The sequence below is a fragment of the Erpetoichthys calabaricus genome, chromosome 3 (genome assembly GCF_900747795.2).
Source record: "Erpetoichthys calabaricus chromosome 3, fErpCal1.3, whole genome shotgun sequence".
Lineage (NCBI taxonomy): Eukaryota > Metazoa > Chordata > Cladistia > Polypteriformes > Polypteridae > Erpetoichthys > Erpetoichthys calabaricus.
In genome coordinates, this window is record NC_041396.2 from 172,393,302 (window position 1) to 172,414,858 (window position 21,557).

General features: G+C 38.0%; 1 protein-coding gene across 1 annotated transcript in view; it reads right to left on the reverse strand.

The window, feature by feature from the left end:
- akirin2 (akirin 2) overlaps nucleotides 1-17,267 on the reverse strand; it is a 66,657-nt gene extending 49,390 nt beyond the window's left edge. Inside the window, exon 1 of the mRNA XM_028797534.2 lies at nucleotides 16,734-17,267. Coding sequence (XP_028653367.1) covers nucleotides 16,734-16,914 — 181 coding nt within the window. The 5' untranslated portion in view covers nucleotides 16,915-17,267. The remainder of the gene's footprint in view (nucleotides 1-16,733) is intronic.
- Between the last annotated feature and the right edge of the window lie 4,290 nt (nucleotides 17,268-21,557).

Consider the following 21,557-nt stretch of genomic DNA (forward strand, 5'->3'; position numbering starts at 1 on the left):
TTTCAGCCTTTCGTTGATGTTTACTTGCTGAGCTGACCGTTCTTCGTGGGCTGCCGCTGTGTATTGGGTGTCTTTAATTTTCTGTGACAGTAATACTGTCTTGTACGTCCATAATATACCTTTAATTTTCTCTGGAGGTACACGTCGGTAATATGCCTTTAATCTCCTCCGACAGTAATACTGGCTTGTATGTGGCTGTAATATGAGTCAATGTATTGTGTACCTTTAATTTCCTCTCGCAGCAATACTGGTTTGTATTTCCATAAAACGCCTGTAACTTTCTCCGACAGTAATATCGCGCATCGCACCGTGCCCCGCGCATGCGCACTTCACCAGAAGACACACACACACACACACACACACAGACACCTGGACGCACACAGGGTTTTATTAAAGAGGATGTATCCGAAGAGGAGAAGGCGAGGACTGCAGAGAAGTTGTTTAACACTAGAATTACCAGAGCCTACGAAAAAACTTGTAGATCCGGCCCACCTTAAATCGCTTCTTAAATCCATTCGCACCTCTCCGCCAGCATCTTTTGTCATCTAAATGTGCTGAAACACAAGCTGCAAGCAGCTGGCTATTCCATCTCCCCACCGACTTAGAACATGCGTGAATTTCTCCCAGCTCATGCCTTGATCAATTATCTGGGAGTGAAGTGGAGTTTTAGAGTGGAAAAAATAGATCGTTATTTGGAACACGCGCATTTCATGTGTGTTCCGTTTCCACAGTAATCTGTGTAAACACATTGTTAAAACAGAAATTTTCACATTTTAGTAGTAAATGTTACAAAATGTAGGCATAAATTATAAAATGTGTAAAGCCTGAACTCCAAAGATCAAACAAACACTTTCACAAAAGGTTCAAAAACGATACAAGAGCTTCCGTGGCATAACACTAAGATTTGTTGACTCAGTGTGCAGCAGACTTGTCGTGCCTCAGAGACCCGAGTTCGATTCCCCGCTGAGGAAAAAAAAATTTTTTCTTCTTCTTTTTAACCTTCACCACTCTGCCTGCCTGAACTCCCTGTCTATCTATATAGTAATAACAGTAATTGCATTATTATATAGCAGCTTCCCTGTCTGCCTATCATATAGTGCCTTTCCTTCCTATCTATCCCCTTAGCTGTTTTTTTTATACATCTATTATACAGTGCCTATGGGGTGCCAAACAGGCAATTACAATGATTTTTGGAATATATAAAGTCATTCCTGAATATAAAGTCAGCGTCAGAATATATAAAGTCAAAGCCTGATTATATAAAGTCAGCATCTGAATATAACACCTCATTCCTGAATATACAAATTTAAAGTCAGATTATATTGATATTGATTGAAACGACTCGGGCACATTTTTAGTAAACTCAATGAGTTCCTAATACAATGTAATGAACTAAGTTAACAAAAACATCTTCAGAAAAATATAAAAAAAAATTTAAAAAAACACTGTTCAGTTAATTTATTCAAAATGATCTATGTGGCCGGCGTTTTGAACACTATATTTATTCTTTTTGTATGGGCGCATTTTTGGATGAACCCCACAAGCCCAATCGACTGAGTGGCTTCTGTCGAAGTTTACCTTCCACTAGTACGAGTGAAATGACAAGCATGGAAATTTTATATATTCAGGAATGACTTTCTATATTCTGACACTGACTTTACTGAATATATAAAGTCATTACAGAATATATAATGACTTTATATATTATATACATATAGGGGCGGCACGGTGGCGCAGTGGGTAGCGCTGCTGCCTCGCAGTTAGGAGACCTGGGGACCTGGGTTCGCTTCCCGGGTCCTCCCTGCGTGGAGTTTGCATGTTCTCCCCGTGTCTGCGTGGGTTTCCTCCGGGCGCTCCGGTTTCCTTCCACAGTCCAAAGACATGCTGGTTAGGCGGATTGGCAATTCTAAAAATTGGCCCTAGTGTGTGCTTGGTGTGTGGGTGTGTTTGTGTGTGTCCTGCGGTGGGTTGGCACCCTGCCCGGAATTGGTTCCTGCCTCGTGCCCTGTGTTGGCTGGGATTGGCTCCAGCAGACCCCCGTGACCCTGTGTTCGGATTCAGCGGGTTGGAAAATGGATGGATGGATGGACTTTATATATTCTGAAAATCATTGTAATTGCCCGTTTGGCACCCCATAGGCACTGTATAATAGATATATAAAAAAAACAGCTAAGGGGATAGATATATAGATAGGGAAGCTGCTATAGAATAATAAAATTACTGTTATTACTATACCAGTCTGTGTGTAATGAATGAATCTAATATACAAGTTTCACTTCTTGAATGGAATTACTGAAATAAATCAACTTTGTCATGATATTCTAATTTTATGACCAGCACCTGTATAGATAAAGAGTTCAGGCAGGCAGAGCGGCGAAGGTTAAAAAGAAAAAAAAACACATTTTCTCCTCAGCGGGGAATCAAACTCGGGTCTCTGAAGCACAACAAGTCTGCTGCACGCGGAGTCAGCAAATCTTAGCGTTATGCCACAGAAGCTCTTGTATTGTTCTTGAACCTTTTGTGAAAGTGTTTATTTGATCTTTGGGCTTCAGGCTTCACACATTTTATAGTTTATGCTTACATTTTGTAACATTTACTACTAAAATATGAAAAAGTGTTTTAAAAATATGTTTACACAGATTACTGTAGAAACGGAACACACATGAAACACGTGTGTTCCAAATAACGATCTATTATTTCCACTCCCAGACAATCAATCATGGCATGAGCTGGGAGAAGTTCATGCATGTTCCAAGTCGGTGGGGGGATGGAATAGCCGTCTGCTTGCAGCTTGTGTTTATCAGCATATTTAGATGACAAAAGACGCTGGCAGAGAGGTGCAAATGGATTTAAGGTGGGCCGGATCTACAAGTTTTTTCGTAGGCTCTGGTAATTCTAGTGTTAAGCTAAACTGCAAAAATGGCCTTTTTAGAAAACCTCATACAGCAAGGGAAGGAACAGTAAAAACCAGCTATACACAGGCTCACAAAATTGCCAAAAGAAGCAAACCATTTTCTGATGGAGAATTTGTTAAAGAATACTTAATGGAGAAGGATGCATTTGAATATCTGTCCCTCTCACTGTTACAAGATGGATTGATGAAATTGCTGAGAATCTGGTATTACAGCTGAAACACAGAATAGGTCTAGTTCTTCACCTTGGCTTTGGATGAAAGCTGTCATGTTCGTGATACAGCACAGCTGCAGATTTTTGTGAAAGGAATAATGAAAGACTCACGGCTTGTTACAACACTAAAGGAGGAGCATGAAATTGACATTGATCTGGGCTGCCACACAGCGGTCAGGTGGGTAAGCATGGGCAAAGTGCTCAAACAAGTCTGGGATCTGAAACCAGAGATTCAGGAGTTTTGTCAAATGAAAGAAATAGCCATTCATGAACTAAGCAGCACTGAGTGGTTATTAGATTTATAGTTGATGTGACTGTACTTATGAATACATAGAAAATTGCAAGGCAAAGAGTCTTTTTGCACATGATAGCCTTGACTAGGCTGTGCATTTCATGAGGAAGCTGCTGCTTCTCTAACAAGTAGAGGGGGAACACCTTCACACACAGGGAGGAATCTATCTGCGGATCACCTTAAAAGATATGCAGCTATACTCCTGGCACCGCATGGTGAGTTTTTCAGTTTATTTGAAGACTTCAAAAGAAGTGGAAACTGAAATGTTCACCATCTTCTTTCCTTTTACATGTGATGTGGACAGTGCCCCTAGTGAGGTACAACTTAAACTTGTATTCTGATGCATTACTGGCAGAACATTTCAAATCTGTGCCATTACTGCCATTCTACAATTCTCTCAAAAAGGATAAACTTCCCACACTTGAGAAGACTAGCTGAGAGAAAGTTTGTCCTCTTTGGATCAATATACATATGTGAACAGGCATTCTCAGTAATGAAATTCAACAGTTCCAGGTACAGACCTCTCAGTAAAGACCGTGTGTCTGCTGTACTGGGAATAGCAACATTAGGAATTACACCCGACTACAGTGCACTAGTTGAAGCTCAAAGACTTAAATTCTTTCCACTAAGTTATAAAAGGTAAAAGGTACAGAGACAGTAAAATACTTATCAGTGAATAATGCAGTAAAATTAGAGAGCAATGGTATGTTGTATGTACCTGTGTTTAAATAGATCAAACAATCTGAATATGTGGTCTATATGAATTAGGGCTGCACGATTAATCTTTTTTTTCTCATGATAACGATATTTATGACCCACGATCAGTTAATAAATATCGTCGCGATTTTACAGTATAAAGACCAAACTGTTTTTTATGAGTTTACGGATTGGACTGCGTCACTATGACGTTACTGCGTCTAGATTGCAAGCGCTTTCTGAAGCAGTAGAAGTCAATAGCAGCAATAACAGTCAGTCAGAATAAACATATGATGGCGGAGCAACGTGCAGAAGTGCGATCGTTAGTTCCTAAAAAGGGGTCATACTCAGTTGTCTGGAACTATTTCGATTTCGAGGAATGTGATGTTGATCAGGTACGAGTCTTGTGCAAACTTTGCTCCTGTTCCGTCCAAACGTCCCAAGGTAACACAACAAACCTCATCAACCACCTTAAAAGCCACCACAAAGTACACTATCAAGAATTTCAACGACTGAAGGCACAAACAGCAACAACAAAAAATTACCAGCCATCCACAACACAGACAACAATATCAGGGACATTGTTCAACGCAATACCATATCTGCCTAGCTCGCAAAGACACCGGGAAATAACAGAGGCGATCGCGTACCATATAGCCAAGGATATGTGTCCAATAACCACCGTGAGCAGTGAGGGGTTTAACAAAATGATCGCAACACTTGATAAAAGATATAGCATTCCCTCACGCAACCATTTTTCCAATGTTGCGCTGCCCTCGCTGTATGCGAAATGCCGAAAAGAAATAGAAAGAGAAATTCTCAGGCTCAGCCTTGAATATTTTGCTGCCACGACCGACTTATGGTCAAGCAGAACTGCGGAACCGTATTTGAGCTTGACAGTTCATTTTATTGACAGCGAGTTTGAGATGAAAAGCAAGCTTTTGCAAACTTCGTTTTTCCCACAAGACCATACAGTGGAGTTTATTGCAGTGGGCCTCAAAGAAGCGATGTCCGCTTGGGGCTTGGTGGAAGAAAGACTTGTGTGCATCACAACGGACAACGCAGCTAATATGATTAGGACAGCATCTGTGAATAACTGGCCGAGGCTACACTGCTTTGGTCACAGACTTCATTTACCAAAGGAATAATCGTCATTATTAATCGTGATAAAAATTTTGAGCAAAATAATCGTGATAATCATTTTTTCTGTTATTGTGCAGCCCTAATATGAATATTATGGTGAAAAAAAGAATTAACATTTCCTGTAATGTAACAGGTGACAAAATGTGTTCAGCCCTCCTCAACAAGCCGGTTTTATCATGTGGCCCCTCAAAAATAGGTGCCCCACCCCTGGTATAATGGCTACATTTTTTAATGACCTTATTCAATATTTACAAACATAACCACTTAACAATATAAATTTCATATACAGACCTTCCGATTTCTCATGTGCTCCGTTACCAGAATACTCTGACAAGTTCTTAATTATATTTTAGCTGAAGTACCCAGCATTGGTATATCTGCAGAAAGGGTTAAGAAATAAAAGCAAAGATCTACATTTTTTTTTTTTTGACCCTGTTGCTGCTAGCTGTCCCATTCATCATGCCTCTCTTATCTGTGTCTCTGTTTTCATGAGTTGATAATATTCTTTTGGGTTCAACTGGATTGCAGAATTGCGGTAACTCCTTGCTGGGCTGTAACCATGAATGCTGTAATTTCTAACTTGTCTTCTTAGTTGAAGGTCGAGAGCTTGTAGCTTGAAGAAAAGCCAATAAAAGCAGGTGTTAAACAACCATCCTTTGATTCTCCTTTGTGTTACACTGCACTTCTACACACAGCACCCCCCTACAAAAGCGCACAATACTCCTTTTTATATTACAGTGGGCAGAAGCAGCACACAGTTTCCCCAAGTAAGTAATGTTAAACTCTGATCATTTTGTCTACTAATCTAGCTTCAGTCTATTTGGATATTTCACATGCTTTGAGCCAGCAGGGAGCATTGATGGGCAAACTGTAACACACAAGAAAAAGGTTTAGGATTGTATAGGAAGCAAACATACATTCTATTTAGATGGAGATAGATAAATGAGTGAATAAGATTTTGAGCTTGATCTGCAGCTTTTATTTTCACGTATCTCAGAATGTGTACATTTAAAATCGAGGTTGTACCTTACAACCAACATAGCATTCAATAAAATTTTAAACCTTGGACTAGGAATATGCATATTTAAATGCAAACTAAAATCAAGTACAAAATATTTGAAGGCAATAAATAAAACCAAAAACACCCTTTTAATTCATACATAACAGCAACATCCTAATTATTTTTAGTGAAAACTAAAGAGTAATAAACAACTCAGCATGGAGAGGTCTGTGGATACAAAAACAAAAATCCTCATGATATTTCCAAAATTTTGTTTAATAGAACAAGGACTTCTCAGAAGTGAACCCCTGCCTCATGTATTTGGCACAAAGTAAACATGACTGACATTTGCATTATGTGACACTAGAAATAAGATCACCCACCACTAATGAAATTTGTGAGGTTTGCTATTGTTAAATTTGGATCCAAATTGAAGCCCACTGTATCAGGAATCTTGTTCTCCGAGTAAACACGAGATTAAAGTTTTTTCTCAACCATCACTACAACATTGCAGGGTAAATAAAAGATGCACAATATGGTTGGGACTTTGTGCACACTCAGAGGTCAAACCTGAAGGAAGGTAAGGGGTTACTTAATATAGAAGCAAACCGTAAAAACGCCTTTATAGTAATTTAACCATATTACCCTTTCTTGTGCATAGCCGTACTCTTGCGGATCACTGGTGATTTATTTATTTTTTTTATATAAAACTTTCATCCCAAATCATTCATAACATATTAGATACCACATCCTACTAATAAATACCCTTTGAACTTTCCCAGAAACATCCATGACTTTCAGTTGTCTTAAATTTAAACAAAGTAATAGAATGAACATAGAGAAGGTTGAATTCTGGTTTGTCTGACTTCAGTGTAAGGATTGTTTTTTTCTGCAAATAATAAAATAAAGAACATTAAGAAGGTATGGCAAAAACATTCACAATTGTATTCGTGATTGAATCTTTTGTGAATAGCCTCTCTTTTAGAAAGGCTATTCAGTGACTCATATGAACCGATTTGTGAGCACGAACAAATCGATTCAGTGGAGCTCAACAGAAGTGCTAAAGCACATGCATGTCCTTCCTGCTTGATGTCATCAGCATCCTTTGTTATGTTGGTAGATGCTTAAAGCACATGCACAGAACTGCTTGAATCATTAGTTCTGACTCATTTGATTTACAGATAAATCTAAGTTGCATAATTTTCATCCATTTGTAATTTAGTAATAAAACATCTTATTTTAATTAAGCATCTCAAAATGTGTAATAATTTGTATACGGAAAAATGACGACATAGGAATTACCATATTAAAATATACTAGCCAACCCGCGGCATAGCATACACCACATAATTATGTATTGATGGGTGAACACTTCCTGAAAGACACAGTTGTCCAAATGGGGTGGGTTTGAGGATACAACTGTAATTGAATGAAAAGATGGAACTCTGGAGAGAGCAACATACAATTGTCCGTGACTGAAAACTGGGTTTGGCAGATACAGGCGTAACTTTTTGAAAGTTTGTCCCTGCGCCTTATTAATTGTCATTGCAAAGGCCAATCTAACAGGAAATTATCTGCGTGTAAAAGTAAAAGGCAAATTTGAATCTGATGGGGTCAGAGAAATCCAGGGAATATGGACAGTTTGTGAGGTAGGAGCTGCGATTGTTTTACACCCTAGTACATTGTGGTGAATGCTGAGAACAGTTAGTCTAGTGCCTTTACAGAGACTTCTTGCTGGCATGTGGTTTCTGAGAAGCATGACGACTGAACCAATTTTAAGTTTGACTTTATGCAGAGGCATGCCAGTGGGAGTAATGGCTGCCCAGCGGGTCATGGGAATAACGACGCCAGATCGCCAGTCGGCATCGTTTATGGTCGGAACTACGACGGTATGTGATCTTCTTCGAACCTCCAACTTTCGTTCTTGATTAATGAAAACATTCTTGGCAAATGCTTTCGCTCTCGCAAGAATTGTTGGCTCTGTAGTGCGTGTGCCATGATCAGCTGCTTAGTGAATTGTTGGTGGGCGGAGCTCGGTCTTGCGTGCGTCTTGTTTGCCATGGACTTAGTGAATTATAATATATATATATTGGCGTGGCGGCCCCTGGAATTTGGCGGCCCTGTGCAGGTAGCATACGCCGCATAATTATGTATTGATGGGTGAACACTTCCTGAAAGACAGTTGTCCAAATGGGGTTGGTTTTGAGGATACGACTGTAGGTGAATGAAAAGATGTTACTCTGGAGAGGGCAACATACAATACAGCGTTTTACACGCTGCATACAGAGATTCACATCGAAGCATAGACACTGCTAAGACCATGGGATACCCCTCGCAAACTGTTTTACACGCTGCATACAGCGATTCACATCCGCGACAAATATGATTCTTCTTAGATGGTGCTGTCGCGTCCACCCTTGCTCTTGAAGCATACACACTGCCTGGTCATGTGCCCGCTCGCAAAAGCAACTCACGGAGACCTGCCCACCAACTCTAAGACCATGGCACGTAAAACAGTTTACGAAGGTGGACGCGGTCGTGCATCATAACCGAAAAGAATGCAGTGGAACCTCTGTTCACGACCATAATTCGTTCCAAAACTCTGGTCGTAAACCGATTTGGTCGTGAACCGAAGCAATTTCTCCCATAGAATTGTATGGAAATACAATTAATCCATTCCGGACCATACGAACTGTATGTAAATATATATTTTTGTAAGTTTTTAAGCACAAATATAGTTAACTAAACCATAGAAAGCACTGCGTAATAGTAAACTAAATGTAAAAACATTGAATAACACTGAGAAAACCTTGAACAACAGAGAAAACACTACAATAGTTGGCGCTATAGCAACAAAAAATGAACATTTGAAAAAATCCATATAATTTAATAAACCACCAAGAAAAGTAACATTTCAAAAATGCACACTACGAACCGATCGCTGTAAACCGAAGTGAACACAAAATCAAGCCCAGTGCATTCTTTAACTGCCTTCCTACCTTATGAGTCCAGCCCTCTCTCTCTGGTGCTGCCTCTGTGTGTGCGCGCGCCCGTCTCTCTGGCGCTGCCTCTGTGTGTGCGCGCGTCCGTCTCTCTGGCGCTGCCTCTGTGTGTGCGCGCGTCCGTCTCTCTGGCGCTGCCTCTGTGTGTGCGCGCGTCCGTCTCTCTGGCGCTGCCTCTGTGTGTGCGCGCGTCCGTCTCTCTGGCGCTGCCTCTGTGTGTGCGCGCGTCCGTCTCTCTGGCGCTGCCTCTGTGTGTGTCTCTCTCTGGCGCTGCCTCTGTGTGTGTCTCTCTCTGGCGCTGCCTCTGTGTGTGTCTCTCTCTGGCGCTGCCTCTGTGTGTGTGCGCGTCCGTCTCTCTCTGGCGCTGCCTCTGTGTGTGTGTGTGTGTCGCACAGGAAATGCACAGGGAGAGACTGAACCTCGCAAGAGCAACTAACAGAGACCCGCCCACCAACTGTAAGACCATGGGATACCCCTTGCAAACTGTTCTACATGCCACATAAAGCGATTCACATCCGCGACAAACATACTTCTTCAGAGATGCATGAGGAGTGTAGCAGAGACGAATGTGAATGACGCCCCGCTCTGAGTTGCTGCGTCCGAGTTGGAAAGCACGCAAGACAGCCACGCCCACCATGGGTGGCTACTTGTCGGCAGCTTAGTGAATTATCTATATCTATCTATCTATATATATATCTATATATCTATATATCTATATATATATCTATATATATATAATTTCTACATGAAGTGAACAAAATGTATGTAAACACCCTTAAATTAAAAAGTGTGCAAGTGGACTTTAATCACAACTGAGCGGTTAGATTTGTAATTTTTAAAATTTGGGTCAGGGAGTAAATCAAGGAAAAATGTGTCTTTGTCCCAAACATTATGGAGGGCACTGTTGAAAGTGCAATAACACATCAATATCTTCACAGTATCAAGGTAGGCCAAGTCCTCCAAAAGTGGACAAAAACCATGTTACACTTTCAATCTAATAAAAGTCAGAACCTTGCTGACTGCTTATTTACTCAATGGTAGGACAGGACAGTTGTGCAACCAAGAAGCTACAATTTTCTGGAAGGAAATTCCATTTATTTGCAATATTGCTTTAAAGGTGCTATTGTTCATAATGTTTCTAAGTGTGTGTGTTGGTAAAGAATAGGATATAAAACCACCTGTCCAATTTCTAACCCTCTTTTCTATATCAGGTTACAGTTGTGCTTTTCACAAGTACTGTTACATCAATTCATCCAAAGTAATTAATTCTATCTATATCAATTTTTGATTACAATAGATATTAGATATCGGCAAGACACTACATTTTATCAATATCTAATAGCACATCATCTACCCATCCAGAGGAGGAACAAAAAAGTATTTACACCAAGATGGATATTTTTAAGTAGAGGTCAACACTTGTGAATTCCTACAGGATTCTTAATCATTATTGAATAAATTTAATTCTAATTTTCTGTAAAATAGGAACCTTTTCCACTGCTAGATATTTTTGCATTTGTATGCATATAAGCAAGACAATGTGGCATGACAGCTTGTAACTTGCACTACTCTATTACAGGATTAAGTCTTAGGATAAACATACATATAAACTAGAGCTGTTAGATCAGATGTTGCTATTAGAATATAATTCAAAATTATTTAAATTAAAAAAAGTCTTTGTCAAAGGCTAAAACTGTCATTCGACTGTCAAAGAACAGCTGTTTTGATTGTTTTACCTGCACTGATTTTGTCACCATTTTACTCCAGGCACGCTATGCAAAGCTGCAGTTTGTTTTTCATTTCAATTCCAAGATCAGCGATTTTGTAATTTTGAATGGTTAGCTCATTATCTTCAGTAGTAAAACTTACAGTCAGACCTATTCACAATGTAGCATTCCCCCTTCCTGTCCCACTACTCTGCACTTTGATCTAAAAGTGTGCTCAGAGCAGTGTTTCCAAACATTTCTCCTGTGTTAGAAAAGTATCATTGTTTGACTGATCTGACAATGTCCCATTAACTCTTAAACCTGAGATTCTGAACTACTGTTTAAAGTGAAGGCCTTCTTATTAAATCAAATATAAAGTAACTCATAATTCCAATTTTCCTTTAATTAAAGTGTAGTAAAAAAATAAACACTTTTGAACCACTTCAGCAAACACACTGTGTCCCACATTTAGTCTTATGTGGCTGCCTGCTTGACACACGCAATGCTTAAAATAATTAAGTGTAATTTAAAATATTTAGGTCACCTTTATTAAAATACTGTTGCATCTATGACAGACAACAGTAGACATTGTTTGAACCATGACTTGATATTATGATGATCCACTTTTCAAGGAGTCCAAAGGTGCTGACAATGGTGTTTTATTCTGTATGCCACAAAATAAATACCCCAACGCCATCCATTGGACACTTCCAAAGTAATAAAACAAGTCTGCATTCAATCTGCCTGCCTCTTGCCTGCTCTTTTACTTTGCTTGCTATTCTAGGGCTATCGGTGTCTTACTAACTGACCTGTATTCCTCTTGACCTTAAACCGCTCTGCCTGTGCCTGTCTGGCAGCAAGACAGCACAATATGCTTGCAGCTCATTTCTCAGCTGAGTATGGCAAGTGGGACCCATGCAACAGTGTCATAAGCCCTTGATATGCAGAATTTAAAAAAAGAAAAAGAAAAAAAAAAAAAAAAAGACAAATTGCAGTGCTAGTGTATGTGGCTTCTAAGGATTTCAGCAGCCTTTCTGTAGCTGTTTATATGCTTCACTATGCCATTATGCACCCAATTGTCAGTACAACTAAGGGTTGGAGATGGCGGTGCAGGTGGCACTTATATTTAAATAGCAGTTGCCAGATTACTTCTAGTATTTTTTTTTTTTATCCCCATCACCGTTTTTTCATGCTGTAGCCACCACTGCAGCAGTTACCACAAGTTTGAAAACTGTCCATACAAACTTAAATTTGAAAACATTCGAATACTTATTTTTAATTTGAATATTCAACCCTTTTTTGGCTAATTTGACAGCTGTACTATAAACATATTTTGTTCATAGTCTAAGCATGAGAAATCCTCAAAAAATGTGCCCCAAGAAAGCTGGTGCCTGATCTTTCTCATAGTTTGGCTCAATGCCCTAACTATTCAAAATATAGACAAATCAAGACAAATGCAAACAAATTTGAGTGGTGTTAAAGCATGTTTATCCATATATTAAAATATTGTTACCAAGTGATGACAATTAAAGTTTAACTTGGAAATAAAGATTTTGCTTGTGGTGCATCCTGTGTCTTTTAAAAGAAAAAGACAAAAAGCGCCTTCTGGCACCACTTCAAAATCATTTCCTTGTAGGCAAAAATTTCTTGGAATATCACACCTTAATATTAAAGCCACTGATTTAATCCTTACCACTCAAATTAAATATTAATTTTGGACAGTAAGAACAGGACTACTCTTATGGTATAACACAAAAAACACCCTAGTGCATTTGCTAAATTATTATTGACATTATTACCAATTATCATTGGTGGAGAGTCTGGTCTTTAATTCAAAATGCACAATACTGTGGTTGTGTCGTACCTTTCCCCATTTACTATGAACATCTACTTTTCAGGAAGTAGCCATTAATATTTTAGCAAAAAACGCACACATTTTGCATGCTTGGACCATACAAATGGATATTGGTCAGGTGGAATATGCGACACCAGTTTTTCATGGACATTTATCACATCATTTGCCAATGTCCAAAAATGGTCAGAGCTGGGCACTGTGGAGTTTGAATATTTAAGATATGCTTTCTCCACATTTTTTTTAATATAAATATTCCTCGGCCACTACTACAAATTACATGAGGTAGTAAAATTAAAAAAAATATATATATAGTTTAAAGGTGGAATAGTTCTTTAAGATTATGGTGTTTCATAAATTAGTTTGAATAAATGTAGACCATTAATGTTTTAGTAAGATATTTACTATAAAAAAAATAGCACAAGCAAAACCTACTGTTCTCAAAAACTGATAAAAGTTTCACATTAAATAATTAGAGGACACCATGTGATGCTTTACAGTTTAAGGACATTTCATTGCAGCCCCAGCCAGACTTGCACCTACATGGAGATTAACTTTGGTCAATCAGGATGAGAGCAAACAAAGCATGCACAACAGATGAATGTGACGAGCGTCATCAGTCGATGGCTTTGCTTTCCCCGCATCTATGATTAAATCGGTTTTTGCACATGGATATTCTGTATAAACCAACCTGTAAAAGAAATACAATCCTATTTCCAAGTTAAAATTTGTCATGTGTACACTATACAATAGAATTCTTACATGCAGCTGTACTCAAAACAGTAACTATACCAAAGACAAACACACAAAAAATGTATATTATACACACACACACTTATATATGGATATAAATGTGCATGCAGCACACAGTATTTTTTTTTTTTTTTTTTAAATAATACTTTATTTTGACTGGCAGAGGTCTTTAATCATACTGCTGATTTTCCAAAGACATGCAGGTTAGGTGGATTGGCGATTCTAAATTGGCCCTAGTGTGTGCTTGGTGTGTGGGTGTGTTTGTGTGTGTCCTGCGGTGGGTTGGCACCCTGCCCAGGATTGTTTCCTGCCTTGTGCCCTGTGTTGGCTGGGATTGGCTCCAGCAGACCCCCCGTGTTCGGATTCAGCGGGTTGGAAAATGGATGGATGGATGGATTTTTCAAGGGCATTATAAATGCATTTCAAGGTGTCCTCAATAGAAGGCAGCTGGGTGCCAGTAACATTCTGTACCACCTTCACTACTCTCTATGAGGCTTTACTTTCTTGAGCCAAGCAGGTGCGGCACATGTAAAAGTTAAGAAAAAATGGAGAAATCTCAGCTTTTTCCAGATGTCTGAGGAAGTAAAGGCTCCAGTGAACTGTCCGAACAACAGTCAAAATGTGTTTTGGCCACTTTAGTTCATCTGTGATGGCCACTTCAAGAAATTTAAATCTGCTCACCCACTCAAAATTATCCACTCTAATGCAGACAGAAGTGCTGCCTACCTTCTGCTTGCTGAGGTTAATGACCAGTATATAAGTTTTACTGGTATTAAGGACAAGATTGTTGTCCTGGCACCACTTTGCAAGCAGATAAACCTCTTCTCTGTAAAGTCTCATCCTTGTTCATGATTAGATCTAGGATGATGGTGTCATAAGTAAAAAGTTTAAAATGGAAGTACTGGAGAGAGAGAGAGAGAGAGAGAGAAAAAGCAACACAACTTGTTGAGCCACTGAGAAGAAGTTGGATAAATGCATTAAAGAATGCAGTAACAAAATTTCTGACCAAAGTTACAAGGAAAAGAAAAATAAATCCGCGAAGCAAAAACTGCACAAAACTAAAAAGAGTCATTTAGAATCAAAGATCAAACAAACTTCATTTGTGAGACATCTTACAGTCTTAAAATTTCCAATAACTCATTAGATTCCTTCAGTATTTAGTGTTGCTAATATTTGAATGAAAAAAAAAAAAGAAAGCTATTGTATAGAATTAGGTTAAAGCTTTAATTAAAAAAATAGCATTATTTTACATTTTGAAAAAGAAAAAACATCATTGTGAAGTGGCTTTTGCTTGAGTACTTTGATTTTCCCCTAAATCTCCCAAAATATGTTTTAGATGTGTACAATGCTGGTCCAGTCTGAGTAGGTCTGTAATGGATTAGTGCCCTGGCCAGAGCTAGCTCCTGCCTAGCACTCAATGCTGCATGGGGCTGTCAGTGTTCCTTAATTCATTTAAAGGATTTAAAGAAAATTTAACAGCATACTTAAACCTATTTTATTTTATGTTATTTGTATAAAAAAATCTTAAGTAAAAGAAACATTTGCAAGGTTATAAACATTACATGCAGCAGGCAGTAACCCCTTCATATTCATCAGAGAATACTCTACTGCCAACAGATCCTCTTAATTTAGAATATGGGGTGTTGGAATGCACATCATCAGAATGTTCCACAGTTAAGAGTAGTGCAACTTATGGGATTTCTGCCTAGACTTGCATTGTTATAGGATTGCAGCTATGAAATTAATCAAAAATACAAGGGCAGGCATCTGCATTATATGAACATTTATATCCTCAAAGCTGAGCAACACTCTAGATTATAAGAATTGTAGTTTCAGCATTATGTATTTAAATTATCATTAACCAGATCACCTATCCAAAGTAAAATTGTTTATATACTTTACATCCAAACTTCCAACTGAAGCAGACATCAAGTGAGATACGATATAGGTCTTGAACCAGCAACGTTCTAGTTTAAAGTTCACTCCATGAGTCATAAAGCCATATTACTGTTACGCTTTGGATTCTCTATAATGACTATTGAAATGATTAGCATTAGTAATTGTAGACCGTATATATTGACAAATCTGAAATAAACAATCGCTAAGCGCCCCCTTTCTCATTTGAAAGTAGTGCATGGATGCAGTGAATCAACATAAACTGTTAATATTTAGGGAAATGGGATAAGACTGACTTTCATTAAAAAAAAAGAAAAAAAAAAAAAAGATACTTCACTGGTTAGGGTATCAAATTTGTAATACAATACTACAATTTGTAGTAATGCTAGTAACCGTTTAACATAGTAACATTCTAAACTCAAATCACAAGCAGAACAGTCTTGAACAAGATGAATACACACTGGAATTCTGAATGTATTGTTTATATATACTTAAAAATAGAAAGCTGGTTTATATCGCAAGTGTGAGCGTATTATTCAAAGAACTGGGGTCGTGCGAAAATAGGTTAGGCAGTAAAAAGGGTTAATATCGGTACACCCTCCACCCCCAGCTGCAAAGTCCTTCAGCTGAATACTGTACTGTACTTAAATACGCTGGGGCTCAAGTTTCATGAGTGGCCATATTGAAAGGTTAACAAATGCTTGTTTTTCATTTTTTAAAATTAAATGAACCAAAAATGCTTGATGGCAAATGTCTATTTATAAAAGACCGTTCTGGGTTGCTAAATAAAATTTCATTGAAGCATCCGCCTCTACATGCAGACAATTAAGAGAATTCCCCCCCACCCCCCTCCCGATAATTTAGAAAGAAGTCTTTATTTACTGCCTAAAATTAACCACTCCACGGGGATCAATCATCATGATCTAGTCATGCATGAAGAATACCACAAAGGAATCAAACAAGAAACTGTAATATAATTACATGGATTGAATCTAACCGAAAAACGAGGCCTTGAATTGGAGTACGCCATCCAGTGTCGTAATAATTACTTCTCGTTATGGTGTGCATGAAATCTAAAATACGATATAAGAAATCTGTCAAGAAACCTTTGCTCACATTTCCAATTACACATTTAAATAACTGCACATTATCTAGCAGAATACAGAGCACTTTACCCTTTGTTTGCTTCCGGCCACCAAAAAATATGCTTATCTTCACCAGATTGACTCAAAAAAGAACTCGTTCAAAATATTCAAGGTATACGCACCTGTGGTGAACCTGGAAGAAACCTCGCCAAATGGAGACGGTTCCAAACGCAGATATTTTTGAGGAGAGGATGAAGACGATGACGGGGTTGACATTGGGGTACATCTCCTTCGTTTGGGCGACGCCGGACTCATCAGTGGATCAAAATCCATAGTCCTTTTTAACGTGGCTCCGCAAGCCATGATTTTAAGGGAACAAAGGCGAAACAGAAGACCACCGTCTGTAAAATGAGGGAGGTGAAAGGGAGGGGAGGGGGGATTTGAGGCTTTCCTCTCCCTTTCTTCTAACTTCTCTCAGGGGAGGGGATTCAGTTTGGACAAAACCCTTTAAGGTATACTTTCTCTTTACGTTCGATGTCAAATTCCTGTTGCTCTGCCCTATCACGAAAAGATTACGAATTCAACCATATGTAGTTTTTCCTCAACAAGACCACGTACAAGCTTGGATGATGACGGATTTAATCTGTTATGCCCGCAGAACCTCCTGTTTATTTCCTCTCCTGCAATTTACATGGCGTGCACAACAACGTCAGGGTACACTACTGCACCCATGGACATGCGCGATCAACCGAGGCCGCTACTGGGACAAGTAGTTTATAAGAGGTGTCAGTAACCACTATTACTAGGAAAATAAAACTACATTTCCCTAAATGCATCGGGCCGGACTATTTTTCCGGCTTTCAAGTCGAAACCGCTCATTGGCGCGTTTAAGAGCAATCAGGAACATTTAAATCAAGCAGCCTGGCCTGTTTGTTTGATGGGTCACACGTGCAGTTTAAAAGTACATTACGCTTCTTTTTTTTTTTTTTATAATGGTGTAAAATGTGAGACCATTTCTTTATTATATATATATTGTTGGTACAGTTTATATTCCGGATATATGGAGTTTAGTTGTAGTAGTTTAGCGTATCATGTATGTAGGCCATTGTTTAGTTATACAAATAGAAAAAAGTAAGAGCCATTGAAGGCGTTGTAATAATGTCATCTTTCTCATACGGATATTATACTTTGTGCAATATTTTACTTCAGCCCAGGTGCGCATATTTTAGCATAGCTTACTGTTTATAGTTTCCTTTACCTACACAATTAAAAAAATGAGTTACAATCAATGACGACCTAACAACCTAGCCTGTTTTTCAACTTCTGTCGATAAAATATGTCCTGTTAGGAAAACCCTTGGCACTGAAACCGTTTAAAACTTGCACATGGGAAATATTGTTAAATCCTTTGGCTCATGTTAAGAAAGCGGAAGCCACTTGTTTTTAAGATTAGGCGCTCTTACACTATTTCAAGATTAGGAACGTATTCTAAATTTTTAAGATTAGGGACCCTGGTGTACTTGGCCTTATCCCCACAAACCTTAAGTTCAGGGTTTGTAGTAGGGGTAGGCCAGTCTAAAACAAGTGGTGTCCGCTTTCTGAGAACAAGACCCAATCAGATTTGCCACAAATATCACAAAAACATGTAATGTATATGTAAGTCAGTGTTTTAACTAAAAAACAATCATCTTACTGTACTAGAATTGGTGAAAGAAGTATGTCAGTATTCTAGCAATGTTCCCATTACAATACAATATATCTTTTAGATAGTTGAGAGAGCATTGAGAATAGGATCTTATGATCAAAGTTTTAGAAAATTAAATGGAAATCAATAGTACAGTATACAGAATAAATACTTCCGCAGCCAGATTGAGGCATAGTCGAATCCAGCTTAGAACAGTTCATCACGTTCTCTCTGTGTTCTGGATTAGATCCTACATTTTAAAGACCCTTCAAGCACCTGTTTTTCTTACATTTGACTTTGCCTTCAACTTAAATCTTTAATAGACTACAATTTAGGGATTTTTGAGATTATCATAAACCTTCATCCTTAATAGCCCTTTTCAGAGTAATGCCAGCAACTCAGTTAAAATTCTAGTATGATAACCTAAACTGAAGTACTTGCTTGCTGTGTCATTTTGCTTAAGTGGAAAAATCTTAACCTGCCTAATTTCATACAATGGGAAAATGCCTTTTAAATTCACACTTAAAACATTTCAGTATAGTATATGGCAGTTCTTCATTAATGCCATGTCCAGTTAACACTGCAAAATAATGTGCTCAATTACAATCCTTTTGGACATTTTAGCTTTTCTGACTGTCTTTTACTTCTTTCCTTCAAATCCCTGCTCACAATTCTGTCCAATAATTTAACAAATTAGCTGTGCTACCTAAGACCGGTTGAAATCTAAGAAATCAATGTAGACCATAGCGTTAATCCTTGCAGTATGGTATTTGTAAAAGCAGTGTTAATGCTTGTGATGCACCGTCTATTGGAATAACATTTGCAATGCATCTTATTACAAAATATTTTTGTGATGCACCATCTTTTGGAATGACAGAGACATAGCAACAAGATAGACACACTGTCATTTATCCTTTTATTGAAGTGGATAGTTTTTGATAGGTTTTAGCATAATTATAAAAGCTTGAGTATGTGAACAAGAAATCAGATTAACTCAAAGTTAAGCAGAACCCATCCAAAGCAGAAACTGTTCCTGGAAGGGAAGCCCATCCATTACAGGGCATGGTTAAGTAACCTATATTGATACAAAATGCAAAGAATGTGGCCTTTGACCAACCTGGGCAGACAACCCAATATTACCTCAAACTGTGAAACATTGTTTAGACATCACAACTGCCTGCTTTAAGTATGGAAGAGTAGCCACTGTTAAAGACTATCGTCATTTTTGAAAATTGCATCTACAGGGCTTCCGAGTTGCAGAATCAGTCAATTAATTCAGGTTGTTTTATTCCAATGAAGTAACATTCTGGTTTCGATATGTTTCTTCAGTATTTAAACATCTTTTCCTTCAAGGTTGCCTGGAGAGAATATTTTTGTAATACTGTTCATGTTACTTCCATGAACAATGGTGTTTCTAGAGTACTGTATTTACAAAGAAACCATGTCTAAGTAAGTTTTGCTCTAGACTGATTCCTGCTTACTTCTATCTACTCATTCCCCTTACAATCAATTAGATAAACAGTTTACATTTGTTCATTAATCCATGTTTTCCTCTACTTGTTACATATTAATTTTACATAGAATCAATGCCTTTCTTGACAGCATAAGTTGCAAGGTAGAAATCAACCATGTGTACATGTCAGTCTGTCCCAGGATATGCACATTTGACTTTAAAAGCATATCTTTGAATTGTAAGAGGAGCCTTGTGTGAATTCCAGTCCACACAAAGGGCATCTCGGGTTGTTAAAGGTTGCTAAAGTTGAACAAAAGCCGTAAAAGTTGTAATGAAGCGAAGCGTCACATAGAACAAGAATATGAAGTTTAGATAGCTATGCATAATCCTCTCTCAGTATGTTACTGTATCCAATAATAGCGTTATTGTTTCCATTCCCAAGATATTACCATATCAGTCAATTTTCTACATAATATTTTCACCTTTTCTAATTGTGAACATATGTGGTCCAGTAAATCATTTACAAATTCTTTTTGCATAAAATGAGGCAGTTATTTTTAATGAAGTTTTTGAATTTGTCCCGCTTACCTTTTTCATCTTTTACCAACTTCATTTAGCTCTATTTCCCTTTCATTATTTTCATGTAATATAGGACACTCATGTCTAAAGCTGAGGACTTATGCATGAGAAAGTACAACAAAAACAGGACAATAAAAGTGTTGACATTAATAATGAATTATTTCTTAGGATTTCATTAAAGCTGACAAAGATAAAATTCAGCTAGGTACAACCAATCATTCAACAGAAGTTAACCTCTTCTAACTTGTCATAGTATTTAAGCTTAGAGTCTGTGCCTATGTCTAGTCATAGCATTCTCCATGTTCTGTGACACCCTATAGTTTTAACTGGTCCTGATTCTGTATTTCTCCCTTCCTCTTATGTTATTGTTTATAGTATGCCTGTCCAACAGTATCATCACTATCTTTCGCAACTTTTCTGTCTAACAGAGATCCTAATCAGAAGGTACACTATATCACCCATTTTAGACTGTCTTATTTTTGAAGAACAAACCAACTAAAATTATCAAGTTGAAGTCCCTGAAAACAGAATTGCTTTTTGTAGCTGATTACTCTTCTTCTCAGGTTTTGTCTTGACAATATCACAGCCCTGAGGACAGAGAGAACCTCACAAATTCATATGCATGCAGGACTATATTTTTGTGTTTTAAACTGGGGTACACTAAGTCATTATGCAAAAGTAATACGGGCATGACATATCCATGAGCATTGATATATTCAGCTGTGATGAGCAAGCAATGTAACTGATTATAGACCTAATTTCTGACATTTGGAAAGTTGACCTGGATCTTATCCAGTTTTCTCCAACACTGACACCTTTATCAGAAGGTAGAATATCTGATTCAAGATAGCAGAATTTAGAATAGATGTACTAATAATAGTAATTTCAGAATTATCTGCATGCACCCTGAAGCCAATAGCAAAGCAGAAATAGTCTTCAAAAGAGTGAAAAACTTGAAGGGCAAAATCAATTCTGAGAGCAGTAATCTGTGGAATGTTATTCTGCACTGTAGTAATATGCCCACAGAAGGGTACTAGGAGCAAATCTGTTCAGGACATAACGTCAAAAAAGGCAGAATAGTCATATAGACCCTTGAAATTAAAAATCTGAGCCATATTCATATTATTCATCATGCAATTCTAAATCCTCTTGAGTTTTGTTTGCAGCCATTGAATGAGAAAATTGCCAAATCATTTTATGTACTCTGGGCCAAGTTTCTGAGCAGAACTCAATGGGACACTGAACGAAGAGATGGAAATTTGTGCCAAACATCACCTCCTGTTCCTGTCTA